The 14,852-nt window shown below is 55.6% G+C and overlaps 1 protein-coding gene across 1 annotated transcript; it reads right to left on the bottom strand.

Annotated features, from left to right (window-relative positions):
* Positions 1-7,515: 7,515 nt before the first annotated feature.
* FAM50A (family with sequence similarity 50 member A) lies at positions 7,516-14,589 on the bottom strand. Its single transcript, XM_058535020.1, has 13 exons — positions 14,464-14,589; positions 13,163-13,247; positions 12,975-13,074; positions 12,590-12,735; positions 10,041-10,117; positions 9,861-9,927; positions 9,620-9,681; positions 9,245-9,321; positions 8,823-8,877; positions 8,558-8,606; positions 8,389-8,459; positions 8,172-8,282; positions 7,516-7,998 (listed from the first exon to the last, which is right to left on the bottom strand). Exons 1-13 carry the CDS (start codon positions 14,572-14,574, stop codon positions 7,990-7,992), a joined length of 1,020 nt encoding a protein of 339 aa, XP_058391003.1. The 5' UTR covers positions 14,575-14,589; the 3' UTR covers positions 7,516-7,989.
* Between the last annotated feature and the right edge of the window lie 263 nt (positions 14,590-14,852).

Raw genomic sequence — 14,852 nt, 5'->3', positions numbered from 1 at the left:
AGTGGATGGAGGTGCTGCAGCAGTCCTTGGAGGGGTCGCTCCTCCCCCACAAAGAGTCCCCATCGGGCAGGGGGGCTGGGCTCGGACTGGCCGTCCCTACCAGTGCAGGGCACTAAGGACCAGTCACGACGGCGCCCGAGGGGCAAGAGCAGAGGCAGGACCCGAGCCCCTCAACGCCCCCGAGCTTCCTGAGCCCCAGGCCGCTGAGCAGGGTAACCCCGCAAGGGCGGCGGGGGATGGCGGCCACCTACCTGTGTCTCCGCCGCCGCTGGCTCAGGGTGGCCGCCCTACAGCCACGTGGACCCGCCCCCGAGCCCCACACCGGCCCCGCTCGCGGGCCCCCGCCGCCGCGCCCAGGGCTCCGCGAGCCGCCGTCGCCGCCGCCGCCCACACACTGGGGCCGGCCTGCGGCCGCCAGGCCCTATTAAATCCGGACCGTACCACCGCGCCGGGCGGGGGCGCCCAGGGAGGGCCGGGTGGCAGGGCGCGCGGGGTGGGGACTGCTTCTCCCCAGGGCCGGGGGCAGGCCCCGCGCAGCCCCGGCCCCCGTGAGCTGCCGGGATCCCCGCACAGCGAGCCGCTCGACCCCCGTCGTGCAATGGCCACGTCCGCGGCGCGCGCCCCTCTCCTCCTCCCCGCCTGCTGCCTCCGGCAACCCTGGGACCCGCGCGGGCCCGCGCCACACCCCCTCGGACCCGGGGCGCGCGCGGCTGGCGCGGGCGCGCGCCGACCCCGCCCCGCCCCGCCCCGGCGCTCGTAGGCGCGCCGTGGACCACCTGCTGCCAGTGTGCGGCTTCCCCTTCTCCGCCCGTCAGGTGCCCACCAGCCGAGGACTCGCGGTCCTTGCTGAGGACACTCTCCCCAGGACGGTCCATAACCCGGAGGGCCCGCGGCTAATAACATGGAAAAGCTCAGCACAAAGACTCGAGGCTGTCAGGCACTTACACCTGGTCCCTTTCCGGCCCGGCCCCCATGCTGTGAATCTGGGGTGTTCGTTCATTCCCTTGCTTTCTTTTTCCTTTTCTTTTTAAACGGCTTTATTGAAATATAATTCACCTATCATATAAGTCACTCATTTAAAGTGTAGCATTCAATGACTTTTAGTATATTCACAGAGTTGTGCAACCATCCCCACTATCAAATTCCAGAATAGTATAATCACCACCAAAGGAAACCCCTGTACCCATTAGCGGTCACTCCCCAGTATCATCTCCGCCCAGCCCCTGGCAACTGCTAATCTCCTTTCTGACTACAGATTTGCCTATTCCGGACGTCTCACGTAAATGGATTCATACAATATGCATGTGTCTTTTGTGTCTGGGTTCTTTCACATACCATAACGTTTTCAAGGTTCATCCATGTTTTAGCATGTATCAGGACTTCATTTCTTTTTAGGGCCAAACAATATTCCATTACATGGATATGCCACATTTTATTTATCTGTTCGTCAATTAGTGGACTTGTGGGTTGTATCCATATTTTGGTTATTGTGAATAAGGCTGCTAGGAACATTCATGTACAAGTTTTTATGTGAACATTTTGTCATTTCCCTTACACTTTAGAGTAGAATTGCTGGGTCACATGATAACTCCATTTTTAACATTTTGAGAAAAAGGCCAAACTGCTTTCCAAAGTGGCTGCACCAGTTTACATTCCCATCAGCAGTATATAAGGGATCCAGCTTCCCCGAAGCCTTGAAGCCCGCCAACACTTGTTATTATTTGACTGTTTGTTTCTAGCCCTCCTAGTGAGTGTGAAATGGTATCTCATTGTTTTGATTTGCATTTCCCTGATGACTAATGATGTTAAGCATCTTTTCATGAGCTTGTTAGCCATTCCTATGTCATCTTTGACATACAAAGAAATCTGAAATGTCTATTTAAATTCTTTGCCCATTTTTAATCAGGTTTTTGTTTTTTGTTGTTGTTGAGTTGTAGTTCTTTATATATTCTACATAGTAATCCCTTATCACATATATATAATTTGCAAATATTTTCTCTACTTCTGTGGGTTCTCTTTTCACTTTCTTTTTCCTTTTTTTTTTTGATAAGGAAGATTGGCCCTGAGATAACACTCGTTGTCAATCTTCCTCTTTTTGCTGAGGAAGATTAGCCCTGAGCTAACATCCATGCCCCTCTTCCTCTATTTTGTATATGGGATACTGCCGCATTGTTGCTTGATGAGCGATGCGTAGGTCCATGCCTGGGAGCTGAACCCGAGAAACCCGAGCGCCGAAGCAGAGCATTCGAACTTAACCACTACGCCACCAGGCCGGCCCATATTAACATTTCTGATGTTGATAGTTATACTATGGTGATGTAGGAGGTTATAGAAATTATACAGTAATCATACTGCGGTCATGAAATACAGAGAGAAGCATTTCGGGGTAAAGGGGCAAGATATATGAAACTTACTTTGAAACAGTTCAGGGGCCAGCCAGGTGGAACAGCAGTTAAGTGCACACGCACTGCTGCGGCGGCCCAGGGTTCACAGGTTCAGATCCCGGGCGTGCACTGACGCACTGCTTGTCAAGCCGTGCTCTGGTGGCGTCCCATATAAAGTAGAGGAAGACGGGCATGGATGTTAGCCCAGGGCCAGTCTTCCTCAGCAAAAAGAGGAGGATTGGCAACAGATGTTAGCTCAGGGCTAATCTTCCTCACAAAAAAAAAGTAAAATGAAATAGTTCAGAACAATGTTATTTTTATATATAATACACATATTATACATAATATTTATGTATACATGCACATATGTGAGAGAGAGGGAATGAGAAAGCAAATGGGGCAAAATACTAACTCTGGTGACTCTGGGTTAAGGGTACTCGTGGGAGCTGTCTGTATTATGCGTACAGCTTTTCTGTAGGCCTGAGATCATCTCAAGTTATAAAATCAGAAAGAAAGCAACCACTTCTATCCAACATTTGACTGGAGGGTCTAGCCAGGGCAATTAGGTGACAAAACGAAATAAAAGGCATCCAGATTGGAAAGGAAGAAGTAAAACTATCTCTGTTCTCAGATGATATAATCCTTATCCATGGGTTCCGCATCCACAGGTTCTACCAACTGTGGCTTTCTTTGTTTTTTGTGAGGAATATCAGCCCTGAGCTAACATCCATGCTAATCCTCCTCTTTTTGCTGAGGAAGACCGGCTCTGAGCTACCATCTATTGCCAATCCTCCTCCTTTTTTTCCCCAAAGCCCCAGTAGATAGTTGTATGTCATAGTTGCACATCCTTCTAGTTGCTGTATGTGGGACGCGGCCTCAGCATGGCCGGACAAGCAGTGCGTCAGTGCGCGCCCGGGATCCGAACCCGGGCCGCCAGTAGCGGAGCACGCGCACTTAACCGCTAAGCCATGGGGCTGGCCCTAACGTGGCTTCATAGTAAGTTTTGAAATCAGGTAATGTGAGCCCTCCAACTTTGTTCTTCTTTTTTAAAATTGTTTTGGATATGCTAGGTCCTTTTCATTTCTATATAATTTGAAGGTTAGCTTGTCAATTTCTACAGAAAAGCATGGTGTGATTTGGGGTAGGGATTGCATTGAATTCATAGATTACTTTGGGAAGAGTTGTCATTGTGGGGCAGAATTCTAACATGGCCCCAAGGTTCCTGCCTCCTAATGTACAAGCCAATATAATCCTCTCCCCTGAGGCAAAGCAGAACTTCCGCATAGGATACGAAATCACTCCCATGATTAGGTTACTAATCAGCTAACTTGGAGTTCACCAAAAGGGAGATTTTTTTGGGTGGGCCTGACCTAATCAGGTGAGCCCTTAACCGAGACTGGGATTTCCTAAAAGGAGAGATTCAGGGGCCAGCCCGGGGGCATAGTGCTTAAGTTCACGTGCTCCACCTCAGCGGCCTGGGGTTTGCAGGTTCGGATCCCAGGCGTGCACTGATGCACTGCTTGTCAAGCCATGCTGTGGCGGCATCCCATATAAAGTAGAGGAAGATGGGCACGGATGTTAGCCCAGGGCCAATCTTCCTCAGCAAAAAGAAGAGGATTGGTATCAGATGTTAGCTCAGGACTAATATTCCTCACACACAAAAAAATGAAATAAAACGGGAGATTCAAGTGTGAAAGGGGCTGTGGAGGGCACCAGGTGGCAAAGAACCTCAGGGGGCGTCTAGGAGCCAAGAGCATTCCCTGGCCAATTGCCAATGAGAGAACAGAGACCTCAGTCCTACAGTCAAAAGGAACTGAATTCTACCAAGAACCATGTGGGTTTGGAAGAGGACCCTGAGCCCTGAGAAGTCAGCCCAGCTGACTCTGATTGTGGCCTTACGAGACCCTGAGCAGAGCCCAGTTACGTCATGCCCGGGCTTCTGACCCACCGAAACTGTCAGGTAATAAATGAGTGTTGTTTTAAAGCTTCAGTACATGGTTCTGTATCCTAGTTGTTAGTTTTTTAGTTCTCTGTGAGCTGCTGCCACAGTACGACAACTGACAGACGAGTGGTGTGGTTCCACGACCGAGAAACAAAACCTGGGCCACGGTGGTGAGAGCGCCAAATCTTGACCACTAGACCACCAGGGCTGGCTCTAAGTGAGTGTTGTTTTAGGCCACTGAGTTTTTGTTAATTTGTTACACGGCAATAGAAACCTAATACAGTTATCCTGACAGTATTGAGTCTTTCAATCCATGAATGTGGAATGTCTTTCTGTCTATATAGATCTTCTTTAACTATATGATTCCATTTATGTGAAACTTCTAGAAGAGGCAAATCCATATAGACAGAAAGTAGATTAGTGGTTGCCAGGGGCTGAGAGGAAGGGGGAAAGAGGAGAGACTGCTGAATGGGTTTCCTTTTGAGGTGATGGAAATGTTCTGGAAGTAAATAGTGGTGATGGTTGCACAACATTGTGAATGTACTAAATGCCACTGAGATGTACATTTTTAAATGGTTAATGGTTATTTTTATGTTATGTGAATCTTCCCTCAGTTGAAAAAAAATTTTAAATAAAAAGTAAAACCCCACACTGAGAGACTACACGTCCCATCTCAGGTTGCATATGTCCCCCTGTGGGGATTGACAGTACCCTGTGGGCAAGGCTCAGGGGAGCCAGGACTGTCACCTGCTGGTGGGGCTGCAAAATGCAACAGGCCCTAGGGAGGGGAATTTGCCAGTATCTGGAAAATTAACTATGCTGCTTAAAAAAAAGAACGAGGAGTCTCTGCATGCACAGATATGGAGAGACATGTAGGATATCCAGATGTGTTGTTAAGTGACAAATGCAAGCGCTTCTCTGTTGGGGGCATTGTGGGAACTGGGCTGGGAGGACTGGGCAGGAGGGGAGGCATCTCCATGTCTGCCCTTTAGTGCTGATATGTGAACCAGGTGAGTATCTGGCCTCCACAGAACAGCTCAAGGTAAACAAGAAAAGACCGGCATCCACCACTCCCGTTCATCTGGCAGGCCCTACCTCCCTGACCTTCCCTCCCTCCCCCTCCTTCGCCTCCCTCCCTCCCTCCAATCCAACCCCAGTCAACTCCAACCTGCCCACCAATGTCTTCGCACTTGCTATTCCCTCTGCCAGGAATGCCCCCTCCCCCATTTTGGAATGGCTGACTTCTTGTCATTCTTATTAGCTTCAGTGTCACACCGGAAAGGCCTCTTCATCCCTCTTGTTCCTGTGTTGTTTCCCTATTTGTTGTTTATATCCACACACATGCACACCCACCCACCCACACAGACACACACCAGGAACGAAGCCTGGCGAGCAAGGTAGGGCCAGCCTTCCTCTCTCTGTTGTGTCCTCAGGACCTAGCCCACCCCTGGGACACACTGGTCCCCAGAAATATTGATGAGCACTCACTGACCTCAGTGACCTTGTGTAGTTCCAGAGCATCAGATAACACCTGTCCCAACAGCTCCCGAACTTCTCTCTGCAGCCACTCAACCTCTCCTCTGAGCTCCACATTCATAGAGATCCAAGGTCCCAAGCAGAGGGCCCCCAGGGCTAGACAGTCTCCTTCCTGGCAAGAAGTTTGGCTTGTGCTGGCCTCCAGGTGTGAGGCCGGATGCCCAAGATCACCCAGTGCCGGCAGCCAAGAGGAACATCTGCAAGAAGCTTGCCCTGCCGATCCTCTTCCAGCTCAGCCTTCCAGATGGCCAGGCAGCCCTTGCTTAGGACAAAAGGCTCCTCCCTTGGGCCCCCAACCATGGCACAGTCTTTTCTGTCCCCTCACTGGCCACAAGGAAGTGAGCTTTCTTCCCTGGCAGTCCCCCTTGCCCCCTTGACTCTGACCCCAAAGGGTTTCCTCCTGCCCTGGCCTGATCTCCCAGGGACTTAGGGCTGTTTCCAGAAACTAGGTGCTTCCCTGCCAGGACCCAAGACTAGCCCTCAAGGAGCTTGTTTTCCAGAAGCTGTGGGGCCAAAGGTAGTTCCCTCAGAAACCATCTGCCATTGGGTGAGCTGGCTGAGAGGGGCTCCCTTTCCCCCCGGGGAAGTCTGCTCCTCTGCTGGCTTCTCAAAGAAGGCAAGAGGGGGTTCGCGCAGAAGGCCCAGAGCCCAACAAAAGGCCCCATTGAGGTCCTCAGACTTGTCTCCTACGTCTGGGACCTAGGGTCAGGCCTGGCCACCCCCTCCCTGTTGTGCCCCAAGGCGCTCTGGCCTCCTCTACCTTCCTCCCTCCTCCAAGTGACCCCAGATGGCTCTGCCCCAGACACAAGGCTGGGAAGCCCAAGTGCAGCTCCCAGCTGCCAGCCAGGCCTCCTTGGGCCATGGCTGACAGGCCTTGCTGGCGGGAGGAGGGCCTATGGGCCTCTCCACCCAGCGAAGCCCTCCACTGTCAGATCTGCACACCCAGAGCTGGGGTGCTCCCCACCAGCCAGGGGCTGTCCCCTGTCCCCTCTGCTCATTCTCAGGCAAGGGGAGGAAGGGTGGGAGCAGGGAGTGGTCAGCTTGCCTTCCTCAGCCTCCTGGAGCTGGGCCTGCCTGCCTCAGTTTACCCAAGGGGAACTGGAGGAGCTGGCTACTGAGGCGGGGGTGGGCAGCAGGAACACCCACTCCCAAGCCAGATTCCTCCTTGTGGCCATGACACCGACCAGCCCCCCGGCAGTCTAAGGCTGGCCCAGGTGGGGTGGGGAGCAGTGAGTGCAGGCGCCCATAGCAGCCTCCCTGTGTTGGGACCAAGAGGAGACACCGGGAAGGGCCCAGAGCCAGGAGGGCAAGGGCGAGTTTGCACAGCTGTGGTAGGGATGTAGGGTGGCTGGGAGCCACAGGACAGCCATGTCCCCTATGGAACAGGCAGCTAGGAGACACAAGGGGAGCTCAAGGGCCTGGGAGGGAGGCCTGAGGAGGAACGCCCGTCCCACACACAGTAAAGGACCGCAATGCCACAGAGGCACCCTGGGGAGGGTGAGCTGGCTGCAGGGACAGCGGGGCCTGCCTGGGCCCCAGTGGGTTGCAAATGTGCCCCTTCTCCTTCCACATACTCATGTTCTCACTCAGTCCCTTCCCACCCTCCCACCCCCCCCAAACACACACTTTCTCACCAGACACAAAGACCAGAAATATTGTGTGACTCCATTTATATGAAACTTCCAGAATAGGCAAATCCATACAGACAGAAAGTAGACTAGGGGGTGCCCAGGGCTGGGGGAGAAACTGCTAATGGGGATGGGGTTTCCCTTTGGGGTGATGGAAATGTTCTGGAACTAGATAGAAGTGATGGGTGTACAACATTGTGAATGTACTAAATACCGCTGAACTGTACACTTTAAAATGGTCAAAATGGTAGATTTTATGTTATGTGAATTTTACCTCAATAAAATTTTTTTTTCTTAACAAAACACAGTGCAGGTGCTGTGACTCTAACATGTGCATTTCTTTATCATAAAAGAAAAAAAAACAGTAAACAATCAGCCCCGTCCTCTCTCGGGCCGCCAAGTCACGGGAGCAGGGAGCCGGGGTGCCTGGAGTCCTGGAGACAGGGAGGTAGGGAGACCGCAGGGAGCCAGAGGAGTCAAGGCTGGGCCGCCTCCATGTTCACCGGATCTGACATGAGGATGACGGGGCAGAGAAGGGAAGCTGAGCTGAGCAGCAGTGGGCTGGCCCATCGCCTTTGGTCCTCTAGCAGGGCAGGGCTGTCTACCCATAGCCAGGCTGGCTCCTCCCACAGCTCAAGCTGCCTGCCCAGCACCAGGGCCACCTCAGAGGGGCTTCCTCACCGTGTACTTGTCCCACTTCTTCTCGGGGTCATAGGGCTCCCAGCGGCTGGCAGGGAAGATATGCTTGTTCTTCTCGTACCAGCTCCGCAGCACCACCTTGCCCGCGTGCGACTGAGGAAGGGAGGAGGGCCAGGCCCTGTGGCTCAGAGCACCCAGATGCCCACCTTCTTCCCTCCACTTCTCCTCCCGTCCACCCAGCACCCTGGCATCACCGTACCTCGTCCTTCTCCACGGTGGCATCACTGAGTAGCCGCACATCATCGTGAACATCGAAATTAAAGAGTGGCCCTGCAGGGGAGAAGCAGCCAGCCTACTGTCACGGTGCTGCCCTGTGGTTTGGGGACAAGTTGCTGGGGAAGGAGAGGGGCTGGGCCGGGAGCACTCACCACTCTTCCCTCGTGCCTTGGTGACGATGAAGTCGTAGAAGCTGTGGTGCTAGGAGCCGAGGGCAGGAAAGCCATAGCTGATGACTCATCTCGGCCCCTCCCGCAGGCCACATGCAGGCCCTGCTACCCACACTGTGCCCAGCAGCCCAAGCCAGAGACCCAGAGCAGAGCAGGCCCTCTCCCATGAAGCCTCCAGGCATGCCAAAGCACCACCCCCCACCACCACCACCCTGCATGGGGCTGTGGGGAGAGAGAAGGGACTCACATGGGGTATGATTAGGTCTTCCTTGATGTACATGAGCTGCTCCACCCCGGCCGACCTGAGGGAGAAATGCAGGAGGCTGTGGACTGACCAGGAAGCAGCCAGCCAAGGCAGGCTGCAAGGTCGGTGAGCCTGGCACTAGCGCCCCGCTGTCCTCCACCTCTGGGCTCAATAACCAAGGCAGACCCTCTTGCCTAAGCTCTCTACGGTGAGAGGGATGGCAACAGGAGCCCGACCCTCTTCTCAGGAGCACAGTACCCAGCACGCCACCTTCCTATCCAGGGAGGGGTCACCCTGGTACGTGGCAAGCAGAAGCTACAGCCTGGGGGTCTCTGGTACCAGGGCTGGGACTGCAGGCTCCTCACACATGCGCACACACGCTCACGCGGGCACCCACTCAGACATGTGCACGCGCACACCCTCACCTGAGCTCGCTGAAGTCCTTGCGCAGGATCTCGAGCGCCTTCTGCAGGAACTGCTGCATTGTGTTGCCCTTTTTCATCTGCACAAGTGGCCCGAGAGCCGGCATCCAGGAAACCAAGGAGTTGGCAAGGGAAGACGAAAGCCCGAAGAAGGGCTCTCAAGAAGGTAGTGGACTGGAGGCCCCTGCCAGGGACCTCGGAGTCCTCACTACCCCCACAGGGGGTGAGGCTCTCTTTCCTGCTCCCCCCAGAACCCTCAGGGGCCACCCACACAAAGGCGCCTGCGGGCTTCCAAAGTCAGGATAGAAAGCTCCTTCCTGCTGAATCCGAAAGAGGCTGGGCCCAAGGGGCCCGGGGAGCAGGCCCCACACGGCCTACCTTGACTGTCCGCCGGTGCCCAGAGCCATCCCAGTAACTGAAAGTGATTTCGATCTCCTCGTCTACAAAATAGAGAATTGCCTCTTGGCCTCCAGACCCACATGTTCCCGTCCCCCGACAGCTCCCTGGGGCTCAGGGCACTGCCAAAAGAACTGTCTACAAGAGAGCCAGTTCAGCCCCAGCCCTCGCCTCTCGCTGCCCCGGTGCTGGGCCATATGCATCCCACTTGGCGACCACTCACTCTTGATCTTCTCCTGCTTGGCCTCCCACTCCTGCCGCAGCTCTTCCCGGAGCCGATTCTCCTCCTCCTGGGAGAGGAAATGGGTAAAGGAGGGAGGCCCAGGGATGGTCAGGGGGCACACAGAGCCCCGCTCCCTAAGCAAAAAAGCCTCTGATGGGGCCAGAGGCAGGGTGCCTTTACCTCACGGTCTCGGTCAGGCAAGAAGCTCGTGTCCACATCTGGGTTCTTCCCCAATTTCCTCTTCTTTGTGGTGATTTCTAGAGCAAAGGATAACACAGGAGTCAGCTGCATGATGGGCCCTGATGCCGGGGCACCCTGGACCTTTGTTGCTTGGGCCTCAGCTCAAACACCACCTCCTCAGAGGCTTCCTGGACCATCCTGGCTGGCATGTACCGCCCTCTGCTCCCAGACACAGAGGCCTGCGTGTCCTCTTCACAGCACCTATGGAGACCTAAAAGATGCCCTTGCCAAGGGGCATTCCCCTTGGTCTACAGTGCCAGCAGCTGGACAGGAGACTAGGGACCATGTTCTTGTCCCATCAGCTATGACCTAAAGTGCTTTGAGGGACTTAAGGCATCAGTGCCAGTGTCAGAGGGAGAGAAGGCTCCTTTGCACTGGAGGGGTAGAGCATCCACAGGAGGGTGGATGCTCCGGGAGGGCCCTGCGCATGCCAGGAGCTGAGCTCATCACAGTCACATTTCTGATGTCTCCTTTAATCCTCACGACAGCCTCAAAAGGGCATGACATTCCTTTTTCCCAGGTGAGGAAACTGAGGCCCAAAGTCCCAGAGCTACTATACCTGAGCCAGCAGGGAGTAGGGAAGGCAAGGCACTACTCGGGCTGTGGCCAGGCGTGCCAACATCTTGGACTCTGGGCCTCGGTTTCCGCAATGAGGACACAGATGAACTAGACCAACGGTTCTTCAACTTGCTGGTCTCGGCACCCATGAACACTCTTACAAGTTACCAAGGACCCCAGACAGCTCTTGTGTATGGGGGTTGTAGCCATCGATATTCACCGAATTAGAAATTAAGCCTGAGAAACACTGAAGACTCAAGAACACAAAAGCACACACTCTGTTAGCTGCCGGAGCAACGACATCATCATGTCACGTGGCCTCAGGAAAACTCCACTGCACACGCTTGAGAGAATGAGAGTGCAAAAGGCCAAGAACGTCTTAACAAGATTATGAAAATGGTTTTGACCTCGCAGACCTCCCGAAAGGGTCTCAGAGACCCCCAGGGGTCCTTGGAGCACTCTCTGAGAACTGCGGGCCTAGAAGACAAGCCTCCACTCCAGCCTGCTGCCCCAGGGCAGGAGTTCCAGAGCCTGGCTGCACATTAGAATCACCCAGAAAGCTTAAAAAATACCATGCCAGTGCCCCATCACTGAGCTCCCAGAACAAAAGCTTCAGGGGGGATGGAAGCACCCACGAAGCCCCAGGGACGCACAGTGAGGCTGACAGCCTCCACTCAGTCTTGCACTGTCCGAATCAGCGGCCCTGCCACACAGACGCGTAGCCTGTGCGACAACGTGCTGATGGTAATATTTTGGATATCGAATATTACTAAACAGTACTGAAGTTAACTTCACCCATTTCTTCTCACGTGTTTTACTGTGGCTCCCGGAATACACAGAACCCCGGGAGGCTCACAGGCTCTTCCTCCTGACCACAGCGGCCATTCCACTCAAAGCTGTTGCACCCGGCCTGTCACCACACTGTGCAGCGCCACGCCCTGCCTCGGTTCTCTCTCGCACCATTCCCTGACTGTCACGCTTTCTAAATCAGCCCAGGCCTGCCACTGCACCCTCCCAAGTCCTCAAATGTGTCCACTCCTGTCTGCTCTGCTTCTAGGCGCACTCGTCTCTTGACTCTACATGCTTCCCCACCCCCCATCTCTCTGGCTGCCAATGAAATTCCCCTCATCTTGAAGGCCCCACTCAACTGTCCCCGGATGGGAGGCTTTCCCTGAACCCTGGGCTGGCTCCAGGCCCCTGGAGGGCACACGTTGACCCGTCTTATTCCCACAAGGAGAAGGGTGGTGCCCTGCTTCTGTCCATCTGCCTCAGCCCTGGCCTGGCCCGGAACAGGTGCATGGCACATGGGGGCCTCATGCTGGGTTTGTCCTTGCTCACCAGCCTTCCCAAGTTGCCCCTGTTGTCCCTTGTTCCCTTGGCTGAGACCTGTACTGCTCAATTAGTAGCCACTGAATTTCTGTGGTTATGTCAATTTACCCTGAAATTAATCGAACAGAATTAACAATTTGGTGTCCCAGTCACAAGAACCACATGCTCTGTGGCCACCTGGTAGCGCAGACACAGACATTTCCATCATCACAGAAAGTTCTACTGGCCAACCTGGTCTAGACCATCTTCTCCCCCCCTCAGTCCATCCTTCATGGCATCTATGAAGGGCAGCTTCTGGAGCCTTCTTGGTCGGGCACCAGCCTTGCTCTGATAGCCGCTCGCCCTGAAGCCCCGCATCCCTGCCCAGGGGCCGCACACCTGGCTCGGACTCACTCTGCCACTGAAGGCGACCCCTTCACTCAGCTTTGCACACGGGGCACACTCAGCTCTCTCTCTCCTGCCCCGACATGTGAGGTTCAGGACCATGGACGCAGCGAGCAACCAAGGTGGGGTAGTGGATGTGCTTCTTCACTCTAGAGCCAGAAAGCCGGGACACAGCTCTGCCGGCAGGGCCCCTCCCTGGGCCCCAAGCCTGCCCTTACCTTCCCTTTCCAGCTCATCCTCATACATGGCCACCTCCTCCTCCTCCTCTCCTGCCTCTTCTTCCTCCTCTAGAGTGAAGGACAGGCTGGAGATCTTCCGCTTGGCCTCTTTCTTGCGCTCCTTCTCTCGCAGCTTCTCCAGCTTCCTGCCAAGGCATGGGTGGCCGTCATGCACCACATCCCTGCCCTGAGGCCCCTTTCCTGACCCAGAGCCACCTGTGTGCTCAGTGTCGGGGCCATGTGGTGCAGGCCCGGTGGAGTCCTACTGCCCTGGGTCACTTAAAGCTCATGGGGGTCTCCCCTTCAAGGTGCAGGAACCACCTGCCCTGCCCCCAAGCACTAGCTACATCTCAAGGGGAGGGCTGCCAGCCAGGAGAGGACCCACAGCTGCAGCTCCTTCGACTGCTCCTTCTTGGCCAGCTGCTTCTCCCGCTCCTTCACCAGTGCCTCCTGCTTGGCCTTCATGTCATTCAGGGTCACAAGACCTGTGAGGAGACATGGGGGTAAGGGTCAGTCACCCGGAGCCAGGGAAGCTCTGAGTCTGGGAGAGGATGGTACACACGCCTTGCTCACCCACGGTGCTGGACTTGAGCTCTGCCTCCACCGCGTCGTAGTGCGCAGAGAACTTCTTGTCGATGTTGGATTTCATTATGTTCTCCTGTTGGGGAGGGAGAGCAACAGTGAGGGCCACCTGCCACCCCACCGTGGAAGTGGAGACCTGAGTTCTAGTCTCATATCTACCCCTGGACTCACTATGAAGTGACCCTGGGAGAGACATGTCACCTTTTCCTAGCTGATGGAAGGTTCCACAAGGCTGTAAGGGGCTCTTCCAGTGCTGAGGGAGCCAAAAGGGGTCATTCCCCTGTAACCTCCGTGTTTCTCTGGCTCCTCCAGGTCTCCAGCTGGGGACCAGAGCTCCCTCAGTAGCCTGGAGCCACAGGCCCTACCCGCTTTTGGCATTTTTCATACTCAGCTTTTAAGCTGAAGTTCTGGAGACCCAAGCCAAAGGGTGACGGGAGAGAGTGAAGAGTGGCCAAGGGGCCTAGTCCCTCACTGAGCAATGTTGCTCCCTCTCGGCCCCAGATGTTGCCAACGGCTTCCCATGAGGCTGCCTCACTCCAGCCCACTTGGTACCATGTAGGTCCCTCTCTAGCCAGTGGCCTCCAAAGGAGGTGGCTAGCAGAGAAATGTACCTCCAGCTGGCTGCAGAGTCTGCATTGAGACAGTGGGAGCAAGGCATGAGTGTGAACTGAGGCCGCTTCCTTGGGCTTGGCTTCCACAGTCCCTAAGGTAGGAGCCTGCTCTCCCCTCACACCCTTAGTCACTGCTCTTTGGATGAGTCTTTCCCAAAGGCCCAAGCAGAGGGCTCCTTCCTTCCTGACAGCCCACCACCACTGGCCACTCTCTGAAGCCCTTAGTTAACCGCCAGCACGCCAAAGGCTCAGTGCCTGCCTTTGTTGGGGGCCAAAGGGCTTGGGAATGAGCCTCAGTGGCCAGTGGATTGGCCGAGACCTGCCCTTCCTGGTAATCACTGGGTCAGGGCAGAGGCCTCGTTCTCAGGGCTGAGAGGCCAGAGCCAGGATGCTCTGTGCCCGCAAAGGACGCCCCAATGCCACCAATGGAACCACTGACTGTGGCTCCCTCCTGTTGGAGGATTGTCAAAAGCTAGCTTGTCTCAGCCTTTGGAGCCCATTTTACAGATGAGCAGACTGTCGCCGGCTCGCTTCTCCCTCTTGCGGGAGGTCAGCGAGCAAGGGTCCCGCCCCGGCTCGCCGCCCGTGCTCCGCGCCCGCCACCCAGGGTCGCGCGGGGTCCCAGGGGGCCGGGGCGGCGGGCGGCGCGCATGCTCCGAGGCGCCCCAGCCAGGCCCGCACCTCGGCGATTCGCTGCTTCATCTGCTCCATCTGCTCGCGCTGCTTCTCCCGCTTCTTCATCAGGTGCATGGCGCGGCCCGCCTCGCTCGCGGCGCCCTTGTACTGAGCCATGGCGGCGGCGGCGACAGCGGCCTGGCCGAGTCTCAGCAACTGCGGCGGCAGCCCGGCAGTCAACTGACGCTCGCGCCGTGACGTCAGTCACCAGGGGACGCGCGAGCGCCCCGCCCCGCGCCAGCCGCCCCGGCACGTGACCGCCGGCCGCCCCGCCCCGCCGGCCGCAGGAGACTGGCCTCCGGTTCCTTCCGCTTCCCGCTCTGGCCCGAGGCTGGACCCTGGTTCCTCGCTTCTCCGTTAATTCCTCGACGTGAACCGCTGGCTTGAGACTGCTT

Source organism: Diceros bicornis, chromosome X (genome assembly GCF_020826845.1).
Source record: "Diceros bicornis minor isolate mBicDic1 chromosome X, mDicBic1.mat.cur, whole genome shotgun sequence".
Lineage (NCBI taxonomy): Eukaryota > Metazoa > Chordata > Mammalia > Perissodactyla > Rhinocerotidae > Diceros > Diceros bicornis.
Note: the sequence above shows the minus strand (reverse complement) of the source record. Positions and strands in the feature narration are given on the sequence as shown.